Below are 19730 nucleotides of genomic sequence, written 5' to 3' on the forward strand. Positions count from 1 at the left end.
GTAGAGGAGAGGACCATCAGTTTCATCACTAAATGTCCACCATCAGGAAGTATTTGTACACCGGAGCAAGAATCAAAAGTAGTATTTAGTTCCTTCGGATAATACTCCTCTGGCCCTAATGACATCAGATACTCTCCGTGGCATATTTTCTACTAATGTCTGATAGACTTCAGCTAGTATTTACCTCCATTCATCCTGCAAATATCTGTCGAGTTCTCTCTGTTTATATTTCCTCACCCGATGTTCAGTAGCGTCCAGGTTGGACTCTGTGCAGACCGGTCCAATTGTAGAACATCCATATCCTCAAATCAACATCAAACAGCACTGGACTTGTGACAAGGTGCGTTGTCTTATGGGAAGTATGGCCGACCATTCCCAGGGTATTGCCACATTGTTGGTAGCACATGTTTATGTTAAGGTTGTGGATCTGGGACCTGTGGTTCTACAGGCTTCCTTGTGAACACCTAACAGGGAGGGGTTAATTGTGCTAGGAGGGTGTGGAATTCTCCAGAAGCCAATCCCTCTTGTCTGCAGCAGATAAATACCAGCAAACTCTTGGGAGAGATTGCTGTTTATTTTAGTTATTCGCTGTTAATCCCACGCAGAGGTGGTGTGGTTGCATGCTTGTCTGTAGTGTCCCTCTCTTCTCTCCTGAAGACAGTCTGGGTCCCTGCTGTTTCTCCCCTCCTTGGGTTCTGGGTGTGCATTGTGTAGTGTGTGGTACGGTGACCACACAGGTGCAGGTGACCCGCAGGTTTCTCCCTATCCCTGGGCAGGTGTGGATCCCAGACGTCTGATGTCTTATGTGTGTGTCAGATGGGTGATGCCTGACACTGTTCCCCATGTCTGCACGGTGGCTGACTCTTTATTCCCCTGGTGTGAGGACACTTGGACTGGCTATGGTTGTCCATCTGTATGCATGTGAGCTCTGGGTGGGGTTCCTGTTATATGTTATATGCACAACCATGTGTGTTCGTGTGAACAGTGACGTGTGATATGTCTGTGCAAGTGGCCAGACGTGCTTTATGTGCAGTCCTGTTCCGTGTTCATGTGTAATCTGGTATGTTGGTGTGAACAGTGATTTGTGTGGTATGTCTGTGCAGGTGGCCAGACATGTACTTTATGTGCAGTCTTGTTCTGTGTTCTATGTGGTTTGTGTTACTTTGCATGTTGGTGTAAACAGTGACGCGTGTGGTATGTCTGTGCAGGTGGCTAGACATGTGCTTGATGTGCAGTCCTGTTCTGTGTTCTATGTGGTATGTGTAACCTGCTATGTTTGTATGAACAGTGACATGTGTAAAATATAGTCTGTCCGATCTTTGTTTCAGGGTATATACAGCTTTATCCTCTTGTAAGCCGCTATATTACAATCACACAGATGGAAACGACTGGTTACTTATACAACATTTTATGTATATCAGTCAGAAGAACTTGTGAGGAAATCTTTAGACACATTGCTGGGTTACAGGAACTGGAGTATTGCGGTGTGTGTCATCCTTATGCTGTATTGCTGAGGCCGGTTGTCTAGAAGTCAGAAGGAGGAGGAGGAGGAGGTAGATCATCCAAGGAAGTGGAGCCATCCATGGTATCAGCTACGAGATTATAAAAAAATATAGGTTTTATAATTATTATGGAACGTGACTAACATAGAATATGATGTGTGAAATGGTATCTCATAGTAACCTATTAATTAGGGAGTCATACAGAGCGGTATTACGTGTGCTCTATATAGTAGTGTTGCTTTGACAGTACTGTATATGAAAGTATTATGTGGACACTGTACAGCATTTTTATAGAGGGCAATATTTTAATCCAGGGTGCACAGCATAGGGCAAGATTGTATTCAGTTGGCACAGTGTAGGGCATATGTTTATTCACAGGGCACTATAGGTAACACTTATTTACTGGGGCACAGTATGTCAATATGACACATTGTGGCTGGGAGAATTCATCCTAACGGCCTGGACCAGATGGAGAAGAAAATGCTGATCCTGTGTCTCAAAAATTAAATAAAAAGTGATCAAAAAGTTGTATGTGTGCCCCAAAACTGTACCAGGAAAAACGACAACTTGTCAAGCACAGTACTGTACTGTTTGCGCATGCAGGGACAGTTTACATGCGCATGCGACCCACCCCTTCCATGATTTAAAGGCTATTTAGCCTAATGAGGTTCAGATGTGTTCTTCTGCCTGCATATTTGCATGCATATTGAATGCACATCTGCCCAACTCCCATATACTTCTATGGGCCATCAGTGTGCAAATACGCAGAAAAATAAAGAGAACAGGTGAAAAGCTTTTCTTAGAAGCGAGACTCAGGCTTCCGATAAGTCAATACATTCCTCAGTAAATAAGTCATTCCATTCCTTAGAGGTGAGACTTGTTCTTCTGCCTGTCACAGAAATATGAACCCAATTACACAAGAGCCATTCTGTTGTGATCGGCAACGCGCACCTGGTCCTCCAGGCTCCTTCATAAACCATACAGTAAGCCTTGGGGTGCCCTCCTAGGTAATGAGTAGTAGCCAATGCCAACCTCAAGGGCAGTTCTAGACCAATAGTAAACTTCTACCTACTCAGATCCATGGTTTTGTATATAGGGGGGACGATATTATAAAATACTGCAGCATTGACAGGATCTAATCAAGATCGTCCACATGGAGCAGAAAACGTCTGCAAGGAATCCGCAGCGTATTTCAAACATGTTGTAGATTCTAAACCCCAGCATGTGAATTCATACTGCAAATGGTTTTTAGCAAATTTCAGGGGTGCCTCAAGACGATTTAGGAACGCTATCTTTTCTACTTAGGGAGAGAACCTAGAAGGTGAGTGAGTAGGCTTATAAGGCCATTCATGCTCCTCTGGGTAATATGCAAATAAGGGGGATGGAACAATACCGCTGCAGCGCCACCTGTTGGAGGGTAGCATTCCTGCAAGTCAATGTTAGACTCTTTATACAAGCCTTGTAACAATGACTGGGAATTGAAAGCCAAGCCAGAATCCATACACAGATTTGGGCAGTTATGTGAGATGTTGGAGGCTGTTCCTAGAGGGAGGATGAGGAGATTCAGGGGTTCATTCTCTGGTGTCCCAGAGTGTTGGCCTCTGATCTACTAACTACATTGATGAGCATCTCCATCTTTACTCGGTTCAGCTTCCAAAATGAGATTCTCCTAAACAATCTCCAAAATGTCTGCCGTGTCTTCCCTGCAGTTAGCTGCAAACTTTATAGCGACCTGACAGGCGGTTGCGCTATTACGCCTTTTGTTCACGTAATGCACTGTTAGCGCATTTGTGCGCCCCCCCCCCCCAAGACTCCTATGGGGACCTTTGGTGCACAAATTTGGACAAAAATAGAGCATGTCGCGTATTTGTTAGCCCAACAGAAAAGAGCGGGCACAAAAACTGTCGGGCGCAAAAACCGTATGCTTGTCATTAGGGGCTCCTTCACACGGCCATGTTTGTGTGCGTTTTTGCACATGCAAAATCTGTACAGGCTAAATACATAAATTCAGTGGGTTGGTTCTCATAAGCGCCTTTTGCCCGTGCATCTCGTGCATGCGCAAAAAATTTGACCTCCTCTATTTTCCAGCATTTTGTGCTGCAGTGGCCAAATTAAAGTTAATGGGAGGTACGCAAATATGTAAGAGGAAGCGTGAAACACTGCGCAAAACGCAGGAAAAGGAAAAAGCTGAACCCTATTAGGCTTAATAGCCAATCAATTCCATGGAAAGGGAGTGTCTCGCGTGTGTGACCTGGCCCTGCGCGCAAATATTACAGTCATATGTGCTGATATCCCCACACAATCGTGCAGTTCAGTGCGTGATTTTGTGCAAATCAGGTGTGCATTTGCACAACCCCATAGACTCCTATAGGGCCTTTATACAATGCGGGTGCCGGTTGTTTCAGCCACGCCGCTGATCGGAGCTGTTAACCTTTTAAATGCCATGGTCAATTCTGACATGGGCATTTAAATATAGATTGATGTTCAGGGGTTCCGCACTGCCCCCCGCAATTGGATCGCGAGTTGCCATGGCAGCCTGGGGCCTTCTAAAAAGCCCCAGAGTTGCCATGGCAGATTGCCTATCAAGGGTGGCGTGGTTTGATAGATTGCCTGTCAGATTGCAGTATAATGTAATGCTAAGGCATTACCTCATACTGCAGGAGCGATCAAAGTATAACAAGTTGTTGTCCCCTCAGGGGACTAATTAAAAATTAGTTTAATAAAACTTTTTTAATTCTTAAAAAAAATAAGAAGGTAATAAAAGTTAATAAAAAAAACTTTTGCCATATTTATAATAAAAGAATCTTACTAATTAAAAAAATATTTGGCATCGCTGCATTATTTACCGCGCGCGATGAATGTCGTCAGAAAAAAAAAAAAAAAGAACTCCAGAATTGCGCTTTTTTTTGGTCACCCCATCTCCAAGAAAAACTGTAATAAATAGTGATCAAAAAGTCGTATTTACGCCAAAATAATGCCAAAAGAAACTACAGGAAGTCCCGCAAATATCAACCCCCTGCACAACTATGGCAACGAAAAAATAAAAAAGTCATGGCTGTTAGAAGATGACAACTGAAAATTATTTGAAAAAATGAAATATCTTTGGAAAAAAATAAAAAAGTGGTACTGCAAAGAAAAAAACAAATTATATAGGTTTGGTATTGTAGTAATCGTACTGACCCATAGAATAAAGTTATCATGTCGTTTTTGTTGCAGTTTGTGCGCCGTAGAAACAAGACGCACTGAAAGATGGCGGAATTCCATTTTTTTCCCTATTTCTCTCCACTTAGAATTTTCAAATAGTTTTTCAGTACATTATATGGTACATTAATAAATACCATTGAAAAACACAACTCGTCCCGCAAAAAACAGACCCTCAGACAGCTACGTCGATGTTTAAATAAAGGAGTTACGATTTTTAAAAAGGAGGGAGGAAAAAATGAAAATGGAAAAGCTTCGTCTTATTAAGGGGTTAATGAACAATCAGGGGGGGGGAGATCTCTAGATCCCCACCAATCCTGAAAATGAAGGGACTGCAGTTCCCCAACATAGCGATTGGGGGTGTTAGGGAAAGCCCGTTGTGGAGCCCTATAGTTAACTCTGTTGTTATAGTGACATCTAGTGGTTGCAATGTATATAACAAGGGTTGAGCATATTTCATTTGCTTTATATCTATATATTTTGTGTGATTCCCATGATTACTTTCCTTGATGCTACCGTATCAGTGGTGTTCCGAAAGGAATGCAAATAAAGCTATGTGCAGTAAGCGGTGACACAAGGACAGATTTGCATATATCATGGCGTAAAAAACATTGACATCTAGGCTTGACATACCATTCTCCCCCGGCCAAAATGTATGTATCATTTCATACTCTGGAGCAGGAGGTGGAGGGAGGTCATCAGCGGACTGTTCTGTGCAAGCTGGGGGTGGAAATCCTGGAGACAAATGGGTGCAGGATAGATTAGATAGATAGATAGATGGATGGATGGATGGATAGATGAGATAGATATGAGATAGATAAGATAGATATGAGATAGATAAGATAGATATGAGATGGATAGATAGATAGATATGAGATGGATAGATAGATAGATAGATAGATAGATAGATAGATAGATAGATAGATAGATAGATATGAGATGGATAGATAGATAGATAGATAGATAGATAGATAGATAGATAGATAGATACTAGATACTAGATGGATAGATAGATAGATAGATAGATAGATAGATAGATGGAGAGATCGATAGATAGATATGAGATAGATAGATAGATAGATATGAGATAGATAGATAGATATGAGATGGATAGATAGATATGAGATAGATAGATAGATAGATATGAGATAGATAGATAGATATGAGATAGATAGATAGATAGATATGAGATAGATAGATAGATATGAGATGGATAGATAGATAGATAGATAGATAGATAGATATGAGATAGATATGAGATGGATAGATAGATAGATAGATATGAGATGGATAGATAGATAGATGGATAGATAGATAGATAGATAGATAGATAGATAGATAGATAGATAGATAGGAGATGGATAGATAGATATGAGATGGATAGATAGATATGAGATGGATAGATAGATAGATAGATAGATAGATATGGGAGGGATAGATAGGAGATAGATAGATAGATAGATAGATAGATAGATAGATAGATAGATAGATAGGAGATAGATAGATAGATATGAGATAGATAGATAGATATGAGATAGATAGATAGATAGATAGATATGAGATAGATAGATAGATAGATATGAGATGGATAGATAGATATGAGATGGATAGATAGATAGATAGATATGAGATGGATAGATAGATAGATAGATAGATAGATAGATAGATAGATAGATAGATAGATAGATAGATAGATATGGGAGGGATAGATAGGAGATAGATAGATAGATAGATAGGAGATAGATAGATAGATATGAGATAGATAGATAGATATGAGATAGATAGATAGATAGATATGAGATGGATAGATAGATATGAGATGGATAGATAGATAGATAGATATGAGATGGATAGATAGATAGATAGATAGATAGATAGATAGATAGATAGATATGAGATGGATAGATAGATAGATAGATGGATAGATAGATAGATAGATAGATAGATAGGAGATGGATAGATAGATATGAGATGGATAGATAGATATGAGATGGATAGATAGATAGATAGATAGATATGGGAGGGATAGATAGGAGATAGATAGATAGATAGATAGATGATATGAGATAGATAGATAAATAGATAGATATGAGATAGATAGATAGATAGATAGATAGATAGATAGATAGATAGATATGAGATAGACAGATGGATAGATATGAGATAGATAGATATATATGAGATGGATAGATAGATAGATGATATGAGATAGATAGATAGATAGATAGGAGATAGATAGATAGATGATATGAGATGGATAGATAGATAGATAGATAGGAGATAGATAGATAGATGATATGAGATAGATAGATAAATAGATAGATAGATATGAGATAGATGGATATGAGATAGATAGATAGATAGATATGAGATAGATAGCTATATATGAGATGGATAGATAGATGATATGAGATAGATAGATAGATAGATGATATGAGATGGATAGGAGATAGATAGATATGGGATAGATAGATAAATAGATATGAGATAGATAGATATATATGAGATGGATAGATAGATAGATAGATAGATAGATAGATAGATAGATAGATAGATAGATAGATATGGGAGCGATAGATAGGAGATAGATAGATAGATGATATGAGATAGATAGATAAATAGATATGAGATAGATAGATATATATGAGATGGATAGATAGATGATATGAGATAGATAGATAGATAGATAGATAGATAGATAGATAGATAGATAGATAGATGATATGAGATGGATAGATAGATAGATAGATGATAGATAGATGATATGAGATAGATAGATAAATAGATAGATATGAGATAGATGGATATGAGATAGATAGATAGATAGATAGATAGATGGATATGAGATAGATAGATATATATGAGATGGATAGATAGATAGATGATATGAGATGGATAGATATATGATAGATAGATATGAGATAGATATGAGATAGATAGGAGATAGATAGATAGATAGATATGGGATAGATAGATAGATAGGAGATAGATAGATATGGGAGCGATAGATAGGAGATAGATAGATGATATGAGATAGATAGATATGAGATAGATAACGATGTAAAACTTTTAAAAAACTTTTAATATTTTGTATTTTTAGAATAAAAGAATGTTTATTTTACTTATTTTTACGTTTTTCTTTCGTCCCTAAAGCATCGTTTGATTGCATTAGACAGTACTGTATTCTGATCACGTCTTGAATAAGCGATCGTTCATGGCAGCCCTGGGGGGCCTTTAGAAGACCCCTGGCTGCCATTACACCAGGAGAGCTGCTCACAATCTCACTGCAGGGAGTGGAAAGCGTTCAGGATCACTGAATGCTGATCACAGAATTGACAACGACATTTAAAGGGTTAACAGCTACGTTTGGGGTTATCTTCACTTGTAGTTGGGTGTCTCTTGTCAAAGATGGCCAACCCCTGCCATGTATGGAACTGGCTTGGCGCCCAAGACCTCTCCATACAAAGATACCAGACGTGTACTGCACTTGTATAGCGGGGAGGGCCTAAAGGGCTTCTTCTGAATATAACATTGATGGCACATCATGAAGTGTAACCTGCAGCTACTGCAACCCAGTGCAAAATATGTAAAGGCCCCCCCTTACTTTTTAGATGTCTTTTATGTAGAAGAGAGGCCTTTGGACCCCCTTAGACAACAGGATGTGACTGCTACACCTGCGTCCCCTATAGTGAGGATAGGCCATGAATGATCGGCAGAGTCACTCTTTGGAACTTACTGCAGTACCTGATACAACGCTGCTCTTCTCTATAATGCTTTGTCTGGTACAACAACTCTTCCCAGTTTACTTGAATGAGGTTAAAGGGCACCTGCCATCACCATTGAGCCCCATAAACTATGGTATGGGGCCTAAAGGTGAGGGAACGGGGTTCCCCATTCCGGTATAAGAAGAGTATGGGCTAGCCGGATGGGGACAATAATGCGGGCAGTAGCTAGAGTGACATGGGTACAGTTCCAATTGTTCCTGCGGAAACATCTGCTCCCACTTCCCTCCGACATAGGGAACATGAAGAGGGGTAGTGATGGGATGCATCGCTGGTGTGATGATTGAAACAACAATACATTTATTCTAATAGTCCAACCTTTGCTTAGCAAGCACTCCACACTTGGCTAATGCAAATGTAGTGGCCCGGAGAGAACTACAGGGTAGTCAAATAGTCAGATACCTGACTAAGAGCTCCTGTGGAGATATAGAGGGTATCTTGCAGGAGAGAGACGCTGTCTTTCCCCTAAATCACGGGCTAAAGCTATTCTATGGCTCACTTTTGATTGGCTCCTTGCTAATAAATTCCTGATTGGTCGAGGGTGAGGAGTTAAGGCAAAACCGGGAAAATAAACAGGGCGAGGCAAGAAGTGAGTCAGAAAAGGTGAGAAAAGTGTGGGAAAGATAACAGGAAGTGAAAGAGGAGTCAGGCCGGTGGTGGTATGGAGGTGATCGGGAGAGGAGGTAGTCTACAGAGCTGCAGAAGACCCTTACCTTACCGGAGGTTAAAGGAAAGAGGAAAACACCAAGAGAAAGCCTCAGTGAACAGAAAAAGGGACTAAACAAAGTCTTCACAACTGTGAGTGTAAATTACCCCTGATTACAAGAGTCAGAGCAAGTTCAGTTTCAGTCGGCCTGTTTTAGTCACCCCCATACTTCTACAAATAACTCCCCAGATAACTGAGACCGATGGGCTCATGTTTGCTAACAGTGAGAGCGAGAGCTAAAGAAAGTTTGTGTGATATTCTTACCTCTGGAATTACTGCGCAAGTTAATGCTTGACTAAAATCTGCAAAGTGTTAACTGTGTATTGTACTTCCATTACAAGCATTGAGTAAACTGTGTACCTTCGGTTTACCACAAAAGCTACAATGGCTCATCTTATTATTTCAGTCTCAGACAACACGAGTTCCCCCTCAAAGGTTCTGGCGACACGTGACAATCCACACGCATACCCCAGCACCGTTATCTGCTATTACCACTGTGTGCAGCTGAGTTAGGCCCTGCACAGCCATTACAGTAGGAGAGGCTACAGAGCCACCGTTGACAATACCATCTTACCCCGAGGCCTACTCTGCAATGGATAGGCGCCGCTAAGCCACCACACAAAGAGGTGTGCACTGGGTGACCACTTTGGGTAACCTCGGAGGTCTCCAGTTCCACGGCATAACAACAATCATCAGGCATCAAGAAGATCCCCATTTCCTCACTTTTGAGCCCCATAATGTAGTTTTTGGGGTTCAAACATGATGACAGACTCCCTTTAAACTGCAGTACTGGACACAGCCACACGGAGCTGCCTTGCCTGGTACTACAATGAAGAGGCCAAGGTATACCAGCAAGTGCCATGACTTCTTCATTCTGCTAACTGGTAGGGATCCCTGAAGGTCAGATGTCCATTAATTATACATTATTTATCCTACATGTTTACCATCAATGTTCCAAGAAAACTCCTTTTCATTCCGTGTCCCCAATTACGTTAGTTTCAGCATAAAAATGTATGACATATTCTCAGTCTGTGCATTAAAAGTTATACTGACCTCCAGAGGGGGTGCATGTTAAATATAAGGGGACGGATCATAGTTGTAATTACATACCATTTCCTGTTGGCCATAGTGAATGTTCTTCATTGTCCACGGCTGGAGGTGGCGGAAAACATTCATCAATACTTTCTAGGGACTTACAGTTGGACATCGGAACGTCTAATAAAAGAGGACATGACTGTAATTAGTAAGACTTTATTCACATTAGGGTTTAGAATGACATCTTCCTGCTCCATTATAGAAGCAGGAAAATGGAATCCACTGTCCGAACGGAACCGTCTTATGCTGGAGCTGAACATCAAACACCATTGACTACACTGGGGCTCGTACGGCTTCTGTCTGGCAGAATGGCATTTTGTAGGATGAAATAGTGCAACATGCAGTGAATCGGATTTTTTGGATGGAACTTCCAGCGCTGATGTGAATGAGAGCCAAATCCAGGCCACATAAAGTCATAAAATAAAACCTGATCATGCTGTCACCTAGTGTTAAAACTGCTAACTGCATGCAGGTCAGTGGGTTATTTCCTAAACACATGGTTTATAGGAACAGTATTAGTGGGTTTCACTAAGGCTAGGTGCACACTTACGTAAAAAAAAATTGGTTAAAAAAAACATTAGTATAGCAGCGGCGTAACCCTAAAGGCACATGAGTGCATATTCAGTCCGTGTGCTGTCTAAATAAAAAAATGGATTAGACACGTAGTCAGTGTAGCAACATAGTAACATAGTAACATAGTATGTAAGGCCGAATGAAGACATTGTCCATCTAGTCCAGCCTGTCTATCCTACTGTGTTGATCCAGAGGAAGGCAAAAAACCCCAAGGCCAGCAAGACATGAAAAAATTAATGGTATGCACTAGTCTGATTCGATTTGCAGATGAGACTCACCCATTCAAGTCAATGGGGATACAAAAAAAGGACAGCACTTGGATGCCATCTTTGTGCAATCTGTGTGCTCTCTGCTGTCCATATTTCATAAGAGATGCAGAAAAAAAGGAATTGAGCCTGTTTGAGTTTTTTTGCAGATGTGAAAAATGAATGACATACTTAATTAAAGAAAAAAAAAACACGGACTGCGTATGGGAGAATAGGGAGAATGGAAGACCTCTGATCCTCATTCACTGGCAGCTGCATCCATGAGGAGACTGACTGAAGGGTGGCCAAGTATGCCTGCAGGCAGCGCTCCATTCAAGTGGATCTCGTCTTGCCTACATGCTAGTTACAAGAACCCTTTTAGGGTTGAATGGAGAGAGCTGCGGAGATGCATGGCCACCTTTTTATTCCTTCTCTACATAGATGCAGCTGATGCCTGATTCAGTCCAGAGGTGGGATCTTTTACCTATAAACCCTTAGGGATATGTTATAAATGTCTGTGGTGACAAAAGCCCCCTTACGACTACATCATAAGGTCATGTATAGCGGTTAATAAGTGTTGTGTTATATATAGTTTCTTCACTAGATGGTGCTATACTTCAAGACAAGATATGCTGCACCTACAGAATGCAAAAGTGTCTTTACAGGGCAGGATACAGTATAAGGTCCTTGCAAAAATACCTTCTATAGTTGGCATGGGGAGCCACAATGAACCGTTCTCTGCAGACTCTGGGGGAGGAGGGAGGTCAGGGAATTGGACGTCTGAACAATGAAAGAAGTGAAAAATGAAAATAAATAAAGATATATTCATGGGACTAAATAGTAACTCTGACGTCTATCACTGAAGGTAATGTAGTAATAAGCAGGACTATGAATTATGAAAAGTAATAAAAGACCTTTGCTGTATTGTAAACACATGTTCATAAAAGTCCAGAAATGTCATAGTCTTGAGCTGTGGTGGTGAACCTATGGCAGGCATACCAGAGGGGGCACTGATGTCTGGTCACCATTAAAGTGATTACCAGCCAGGTTGCCACAGCTCCCCAGCTAGTAATCACTCAGAAGGGCTCTGTTACAGGTGCACAACTTGACGGCAGTGTGTGCACCCAGGATCTTCTTCCCCTGATCTCTTCTCCTTGATTCCAGCAGCATCAAGCAGAGGAGCAGCGGCGCTTTGAAGACCAGGAGGAGGTAAATATATGGGCTTCAGGGGGGCGCTATCACTACTGGGGCTACTGTGGGGGTTTCTATTACTATTGGGGCCGATCTAGGGAACAGTATTACTACTGAGGTCACTTTGGTGATCAATATTACTACTGGGGCCAATATATGGGACAGTATTACTACTGAGACCACTGTGGGGGTCAGTAATACTACTTGGGATGATATAGGGGACACTATTACTACTGAGACCACTATGGAGGTCATTATTACTAGTAAGGCCACTGTGGGGGTCACTATTACTACTGGGGCCAATATAGGGTATACTATTACTACTAAGGCCACTATGCGCATGGCAGCATACTTCAGGGTGACTTACGGTATGTTTACACATGGCGGAAATGCTGTGAATGTCCACAGCAAAAATTTCTGCCTCAAGTTCCGCAGCATTTCTGTGTCCAAAATACTCTCAAAATCCGCAAAATAGATGTAGATTTTGACTGGAAGTCAGCCGCGTACCCACAGCTGATTTCATACTATGCGGCGCTCCCCCTCACCTCTTCCGTAGGCTTCCTACTGTCAGCGCTCCCCAGCTTCCGGTTCTCAGTGGCCTGTTCAGGTTAGGCCACTACAGGCCGCTGGGAACCAGAAGTCGGGGAGCGCCGACAGTGGGAAGCCTATGGAGGAAGTAAGGGGGAGCGCCACATAGTATGAAATCAGCTGCGGGTACGGATGTATTGGCTCTTTACGATAAATAAGTGGGTTTTGGGAGGCAGTTTGGGCACTTGGTCTCTAAAGCTTTGCCATCACTGGTCTGGATTATGACTTCCCTTCATATCACAGAAAGATTAGTTGACTGCACAGAACTACTTAAAGGGGTTATCCAACCTTGTAAAATGAATGGCCTATCTCAGGATCCAGCCAATCAGCTGATTGATGGGGATCCTGAGCGGTGGACCCCCATTGATCACATATTGATGGCATACCATCAGTTTTACAAGGCTGGGTAACCCCTATAAGTTTGTTGGTGTTGACACGCTTTGAACACCTTTGGGGCGAATTTCTGTTTTACTTAGCGAGGCCCGGTCATGTCTTCTCATCAGTAGGGCTGGCTGCATAGCTTTGTATCATAATTCTTCCTTTCTTTGGACACCCCATACTGACTCGCATTAGATTTGGCAACCAGTACTTTGAATTTGTCAGATGGGTGGTCTCCCTCACTCACTGTCAATGAATGATGTCATCCATTGACAGTAAGCAGAGGAGACCACCCACTTGACAGATTGAAAGGGCTGGAGACTGAATCTAAATGGAGCTGAGTGCAGGGAATGGGAGCATCTACGACAGGAAGGATTGCAATAGAGCCAGCATGGCCATGGCTACAAAGATATGCAGTTGGCCCCGCTGAACAGAGGACACGACAACACAACAAGTCCATCTTAAATGGAAGGATTTTTGGTTGAAAAGCATTGTTAAAATGGGGTTACATTACATTTTGCCCAATTTGATTTCTGCAGCTTTTACATATCACTGTTTATAGTAAGCTGCAGAATGTTGCTCACTAGCAAATCTGTCAGTGAGTTTGTCCAGATCTGGTCATAAATCATCATCAAAGTCTTAAACCAACAAGCTTCAGACTTGGACCAAGTGGTTTTTCAGGTTAGGACACATTGCAACAGCAATATATTGGCACCAAAATGTAGGGTCAAAATTTCCACACTGCAATTTTTACACACATCAACCTCATCAAAATTGAAAAAGATGCACTAAAAACATAAGATATATATATATAATCAGACGAAATGGTCTGCACATATGAGCTGATACCAAGAATGTCAGCCATAGATAAGTGCACCACACTATACAGGATTGCAGCCCATATTGGCAAAGCAGTGGATTGCGCTGTATCACCACAGTGCGCCACACTGGCCACGGTGTGATACAGGGCATACAGTGTGGCACACTGTGGTGAAACAGGGCAATCCATTGCTTTGCTAATATGGGTTGTAATTGTGTATAGTGCACCATATATAGTTTTTTTTTGTCTTACGAAGGGTGGGGCACCAACAAAATTTCATACAGGGTTTCATCTAGCCTAAAGCCCTACTTCAAAGTAGAGAAGCCTGGAGGAGTCAAATGCTGAAGCTATAAGTAAGCTGGTAAAGTTGGAGCATTTTTACATTGTGGTACTTCTCACTACTGACCACTAGGTGTCTTTTTTTTTACATTGTACAGTACTATAAGAGGACTTTTCTTTTTTCTTTTCTCTGGTGGATGTAATATCCAAAAAATTACCACAAGATGTCACTGTGGGTTCCATTACAAAATAGTCTGGGAGCTCTCATTCATGCCTGAGGATATGAAGTTTGTAGATTACGTATCCAGAAAGCTTTCATGCCTTCTGAGAGCTTTAAATCAATTTTACACAGGGGGAGAAATACGATCAATCAGAATAAAGGCTTAAACAGATGGGCGTGTTTTTATCCCATTATGCGGCCGTCAAAATCATTGTTTATTGCTTCTTTTTCATGTATTAGCACTTATAAAAAATGAAAAACCCTTTATTTAAAAAAAAGCTTTTTGTCATGAAATTCAGAGCCCCATTATTTTAAACTTTCCGTTGATGAAGGTGTATGAGGGCTCACTTTTTCCGAGGCGAACTGTAGTTTTACGGCTATTACTTTTGGGTACATACGACTTTTTGATCAATTTTTATTAGTAGACAAATTAAAGGGGTTGTCCCGCGGCAGCAAGTGGGTCTATACACTTCTGTATGGCCATATTAATGCACTTTGTAATATACATTGTGCATTAATTATGAGCCGTACAGAAGTTATAAAAAGTTTTTCACTTACCTGCTCCGTTGCTGGCGTCCTCGTTCCCATGGAGCCGACTAATTTTCGCCCTCCGATGGCCAAATTAGCCGCGCTTGCGCAGTCCGGGTCTTCTGCTCTCTTCAATGAAGCCGCTCGTGCAGAATGCCGGATCCGTGTAGCTCCGCCCTGTCACGTGCCGATTCCAGCCAATCAGGAGGCTGGAATCGGCAATGGACCGCACAGAAGAGCTGCGGTCCACGGAGGGAGCAGACCCCGGCGGCCATCTTCAGCAGGTAAGTATGAAGACGCCGGACCGCCGGGATTCAGGTAAGCGCTGAGCGGTTTGTTTTTTTAACCCCTGCATCGGGGTTGTCTCGCGCCGAACGGGGGGGGGGGGGGGGGGGTTAAAAAAAAACAAAAAAAACGTTTTGGCGCGGGACAACCCCTTTAAGTTTTTAAAAACAAATTTTTAATATTTTAACATTGTGTTTTTTTACTTATTTTTACATTTTTTATCCCCTTAGGGGACATGAACTTGCGATCATTTGATGGCTTCTACAGCAGTTCTCAGGTTGTGTAAAAGTAATGTGAATAAGCACCAATTAAAGGGGTTGTCCCGCGCCGAAACGGGTTTTTTTTTTTTTAAACCCCCCCCCCCCGTTCGGCGCGAGACAACCCCGATGCAGGGGTTAAAAAAACAACCCCCACAGCGCTTACCTGAATCCCGGCGGTCCGGCGTCTTCATACTCACCTGCTGAAGATGGCCGCCGGGATCCTCTGTCTCCATGGACCGCAGGGCTTCTGTGCGGTCCATTGCCGATTCCAGCCTCCTGATTGGCTGGAATCGGCACGTGACGGGGCGGAGCTACACGGAGCTACACGGAGCCCCATAGAGAAGAGGAGAAGACCCGGACTGCGCAAGCGCGGCTAATTTGGCCATCGGAGGGCGAAAATTAGTCGGCACCATGGAGACGAGGACGCCAGCAACGGAGCAGGTAAGTATAAAACTTTTTATAACTTCTGTATGGCTCATAATTAATGCACAATGTACATTACAAAGTGCATTATTATGGCCATACAGAAGTGTATAGACCCACTTGCTGCCTCGGGACAACCCCTTTAAAGAATCGACCCATGTAAAAGTACCTTTGGAGAGCATATTGGTCTAGACCGGCTGATGCATGAGTGACTCTTACAATATGAGAATTAATGACTAGCAATAAGACCTTGGCAACAGAGACAAGGTTTTGGTTACATTAAGCTCTTGGTTGCTGCTTAAGGATATGCTGGGATTTCCTGCTGGGAGAGGGAAAGAAAGCTGCTGAAACGGCTTTTCCCGGAGCAAAACTATTGGCCTTGGACTCCTGCTGATCTGCTATTGGTGACCTATCCAGAGGAAAAGTCATCAATAGTTTTTCTTCTGTTAGAACCCCTTAATGGAGGATTTCACAGGGTCATAATGTGATTCTAAATATCAAGCTCAAGTAGATATCGCCTATAGTCACTCACCTGTCTCTAGTGACTGTTGTGTCCAAGAAGCCGGGCGCTCAGGCGGGGGCAAAGAGAAGTCACCATTCATTCTAGTAGGACAAGGGAAACTGGGAGACGTTGTATCTGGACTTCTGCAGTAATACAGAGGAGATACAGATGTGTTACCTAATATATATACAGTATATATGTTCAAAAATGAAATCAGAGTCCATTACTTACGTTGGACATGGAACCATTTGTGCTGGGATAATTGGGGGTATTACAGGCTCCCTGACCCGAGAACTCCTCCTGTCAAAAAGGAAATATTGACCAATTTTCCCATATGTTATTATTTCCTCCTGTGTTAACAATCACATCATAGTGCCAATGGAATAGTAGCAACCACATGGAAGTGCCTACAGTTTGTTTTTCCAGTGCCTTTACAGATGTAACAAACATTAACTTAACATGTTATGATATTCTAACTACAATGTTACTACAAGGCTGTAAACTGAGCTATCACCATGCGCCAGTCAGGTTCATCTGTACATATACCTGTTCAAAATCTGGCACCATCTCTAGTGGCGGGCATATATTTGGGCCAGCAACATATCAGTGTTCATAAAATAATCCCAACCACAGTAGTGCCCAAGCCATATATACTCTATAGTGCCTGTAAGTAATGCCACATGCTCCTTCCAGTGGATCTCTGCTCTGGCTGTTAGACAGGGATTTGCAGTGGGGTCCCCATCGCTTTTGTGAAGTCCATATGCCCTAACAGAATGCCCAAGTCTAGGTGGTGGCACCAGTGGCACTATCTTCCTTCCTGCTGCATCGGGAACAGTCCCTACAGCTGTACCTTAATATTTGCATGTTACTGTTACTACAGTGTAATACATCTGCATACATTATAACCATTGATGCCATTACTTTCCAGTACTTACCCCATTGAATTGTGTGCTTGGCCCATATTTTTCACACTTTTGCGGGACATAGTTCCAGTTCTAGATAACTGTGAGTCCGAATCCTAAGATATTGGAAGCACATAGAGGTCACCATGTCATTGTTTTTAGTACGACTTTCAGGTCCACAGCAGGCGTACTAATCCTGTAACCTGATGCTCTGACCCCTGATGATGCTCATTGTATATACCTGTCTTCACTACAGGGCAGGACTTTATGTCTCAGGTCTAGCATCATGCTTAATCCTGCTCTGCCACCTCCTTGCACTTCTAGCTTGCCCAGATGGGTCCACTGTACTCAAAGCAAATTGCTCCCTCCCAGAAGCATTCAGTTTCATAAGTGACCTGATCAAGTATAATTAAAGGGATTGTCCATCAGTAGTAGATATGTGGGAGTCAACATTTAAAGACCCCCGCTAATTAGCTGTTTACTAGGCCAATGTGTTCTTGCATTGAGTTGGAAGCTGACAGCTCCATTGTCACTGCAGTGGCCAAGTTTGGTAATACAGGCCATTCCCATCAATTGAAATTTAACGTGTAATAACAAGCCTGGCCACTGCAGTGGGAACAGAGCTGTCAGCTTCCTGCAGAAATCGACAAATATTCTGGACAGCAAACAGTTGATTGATGGGTTCCCTGGAAAGCAGACCCCTGCAGATCTATTTGATGGCCTATCCTAAAGATACGTCATTAATAGTTTACAACTGGATAACCCCATTAAACTGACAATGAAAACAAATTATGCAAATAAATTTATTCCAGGAGCATTTCCACCATTGAAGTGAACGGAGCTGAGATGCAATACCTCACACAGCCTGTTGAAAATCATGGTGCTGTGTTTGGAAGCAGTAACTAAGTTTTACTAATGATATACAAGTCATCCCCTGTAGGACTCATTCTCACGAATGTAGCGATTTTCGGTCAGCTGTGTCACAGCAACAGCGCAACCGCAAATCACGTGAACAGGCACACAAATCTGCTGTTTGTGCGCCCGTTCAGATGGCACGGGTCTGGCGCTTATACGCCAAGCCCGGAATGCCGTGGGGTGAGGGGAGACAGTTAAGCTTAGCTCCCGCCCCATCCCATTACTGGCAGTTGACAAGGGCGGAGAGGGGGCGGGAGCTTAGCAACTAGCTTCCGCCCCGTCCCACCTCCTCCTATTGCAAACAGCCGGCAAGGGGTGGAGAGGAGGAGGAAAGGGGATGGGAGCTTAGCAGACACACTGTATTCCTGAACTATCTTTCCTGGCCGGCATAAAAGCGCCCTGCCAAAATGTGCTCCTATGCGCTATCGTGGCCGGCCAGGCGCTTTTACGCCGCGGGAATACGGCCATCTGAACACATGCATTGTAAACTTATGTATCAGATGGGCAGCGTATATCGGCCGTGGCAGATATGCTCATGCAAATGAAGCCTTAAAGAAAAAAATCCCCTTTTAGTAACTTTTGAGCAAGAGCAATGTGTCAAGTTCCTTTTGGTCTTGGTGGAGTCAGCAACTACCAGCACTGATGTCATACTTTCTGCCGAGATTCTGCTGTCAGCAGAAAACTGCCAACAAACGGGTAGGAAATGTTCTTCCTGCATACAACAGACATAAACTGATTGTATTATATGGCACAAGACATATGGGAAAGTATAGTCCATGCTGGATGGGACAAGGTCTCTTGGGGTCCATGGTGGGGGTTTCATAATGCACCTCCACAATGGTTACAGTTTCTCTTGTGACCGGTGCCATTCCTTCACTATTGCTTGCCCTCTTCAGGACCCTCCTTTATAAACCAAATTGAAGAGCTGCTACTTAAAGCCCATTTACACACAACAATTAGCGCTCAAAAGATGTATTTTGAGCGACAATCGTTGTGTCATTTACGGCTCAAGATGAGCGATCACCTTGCGCTGCGAGCGGAGGATGCAGAAGACAAGCGGGCTGTCCCCGTTTGTCTTCTGCATCCAGCCGCTGGGAGCGCCCGGCTATCATACAGCCAAGTGCCCCCAGCGGAGGATGCAGAAGACAAGAAGGGTGTCCCCGCTTGTCTTCTGTATCCAGCTGTTTTCTGTTATACAGCCGAGCGCTCCATGCGGGATATGGAGAACAGAGCTGGACCGCACTGTTCTTCATACCCAGCCTGTTATCAGGCAGCGGGATACAGCTGAAGCAATAGTATCAGCTGTATCCTGCTGTGAATCCCTGAGAAGGCTCA

The 19730-nt window shown here is 42.6% G+C and overlaps 1 protein-coding gene across 2 annotated transcripts in view; it reads right to left on the reverse strand.

Annotated features, from left to right (window-relative positions):
• The window catches only part of ABI3 (ABI family member 3), a 26959-nt gene continuing 7229 nt past the window's right edge, over positions 1-19730 (reverse strand). For both annotated transcript variants that reach the window (XM_066586820.1, XM_066586819.1), the window contains 7 exons: positions 17514-17596; positions 16810-16878; positions 16609-16721; positions 11804-11884; positions 10302-10406; positions 5337-5438; positions 1-1592 (listed from right to left, as the gene is read on the reverse strand). In XM_066586820.1, the coding sequence (XP_066442917.1) occupies positions 1525-1592; positions 5337-5438; positions 10302-10406; positions 11804-11884; positions 16609-16721; positions 16810-16878; positions 17514-17596 (621 nt within the window). In that variant the 3' untranslated portion in view covers positions 1-1524. The remainder of the gene's footprint in view (positions 1593-5336; positions 5439-10301; positions 10407-11803; positions 11885-16608; positions 16722-16809; positions 16879-17513; positions 17597-19730) is intronic.

This window comes from Eleutherodactylus coqui, chromosome 13 (genome assembly GCF_035609145.1).
Source record: "Eleutherodactylus coqui strain aEleCoq1 chromosome 13, aEleCoq1.hap1, whole genome shotgun sequence".
In the NCBI taxonomy this organism is placed as follows: Eukaryota; Metazoa; Chordata; class Amphibia; order Anura; family Eleutherodactylidae; genus Eleutherodactylus; species Eleutherodactylus coqui.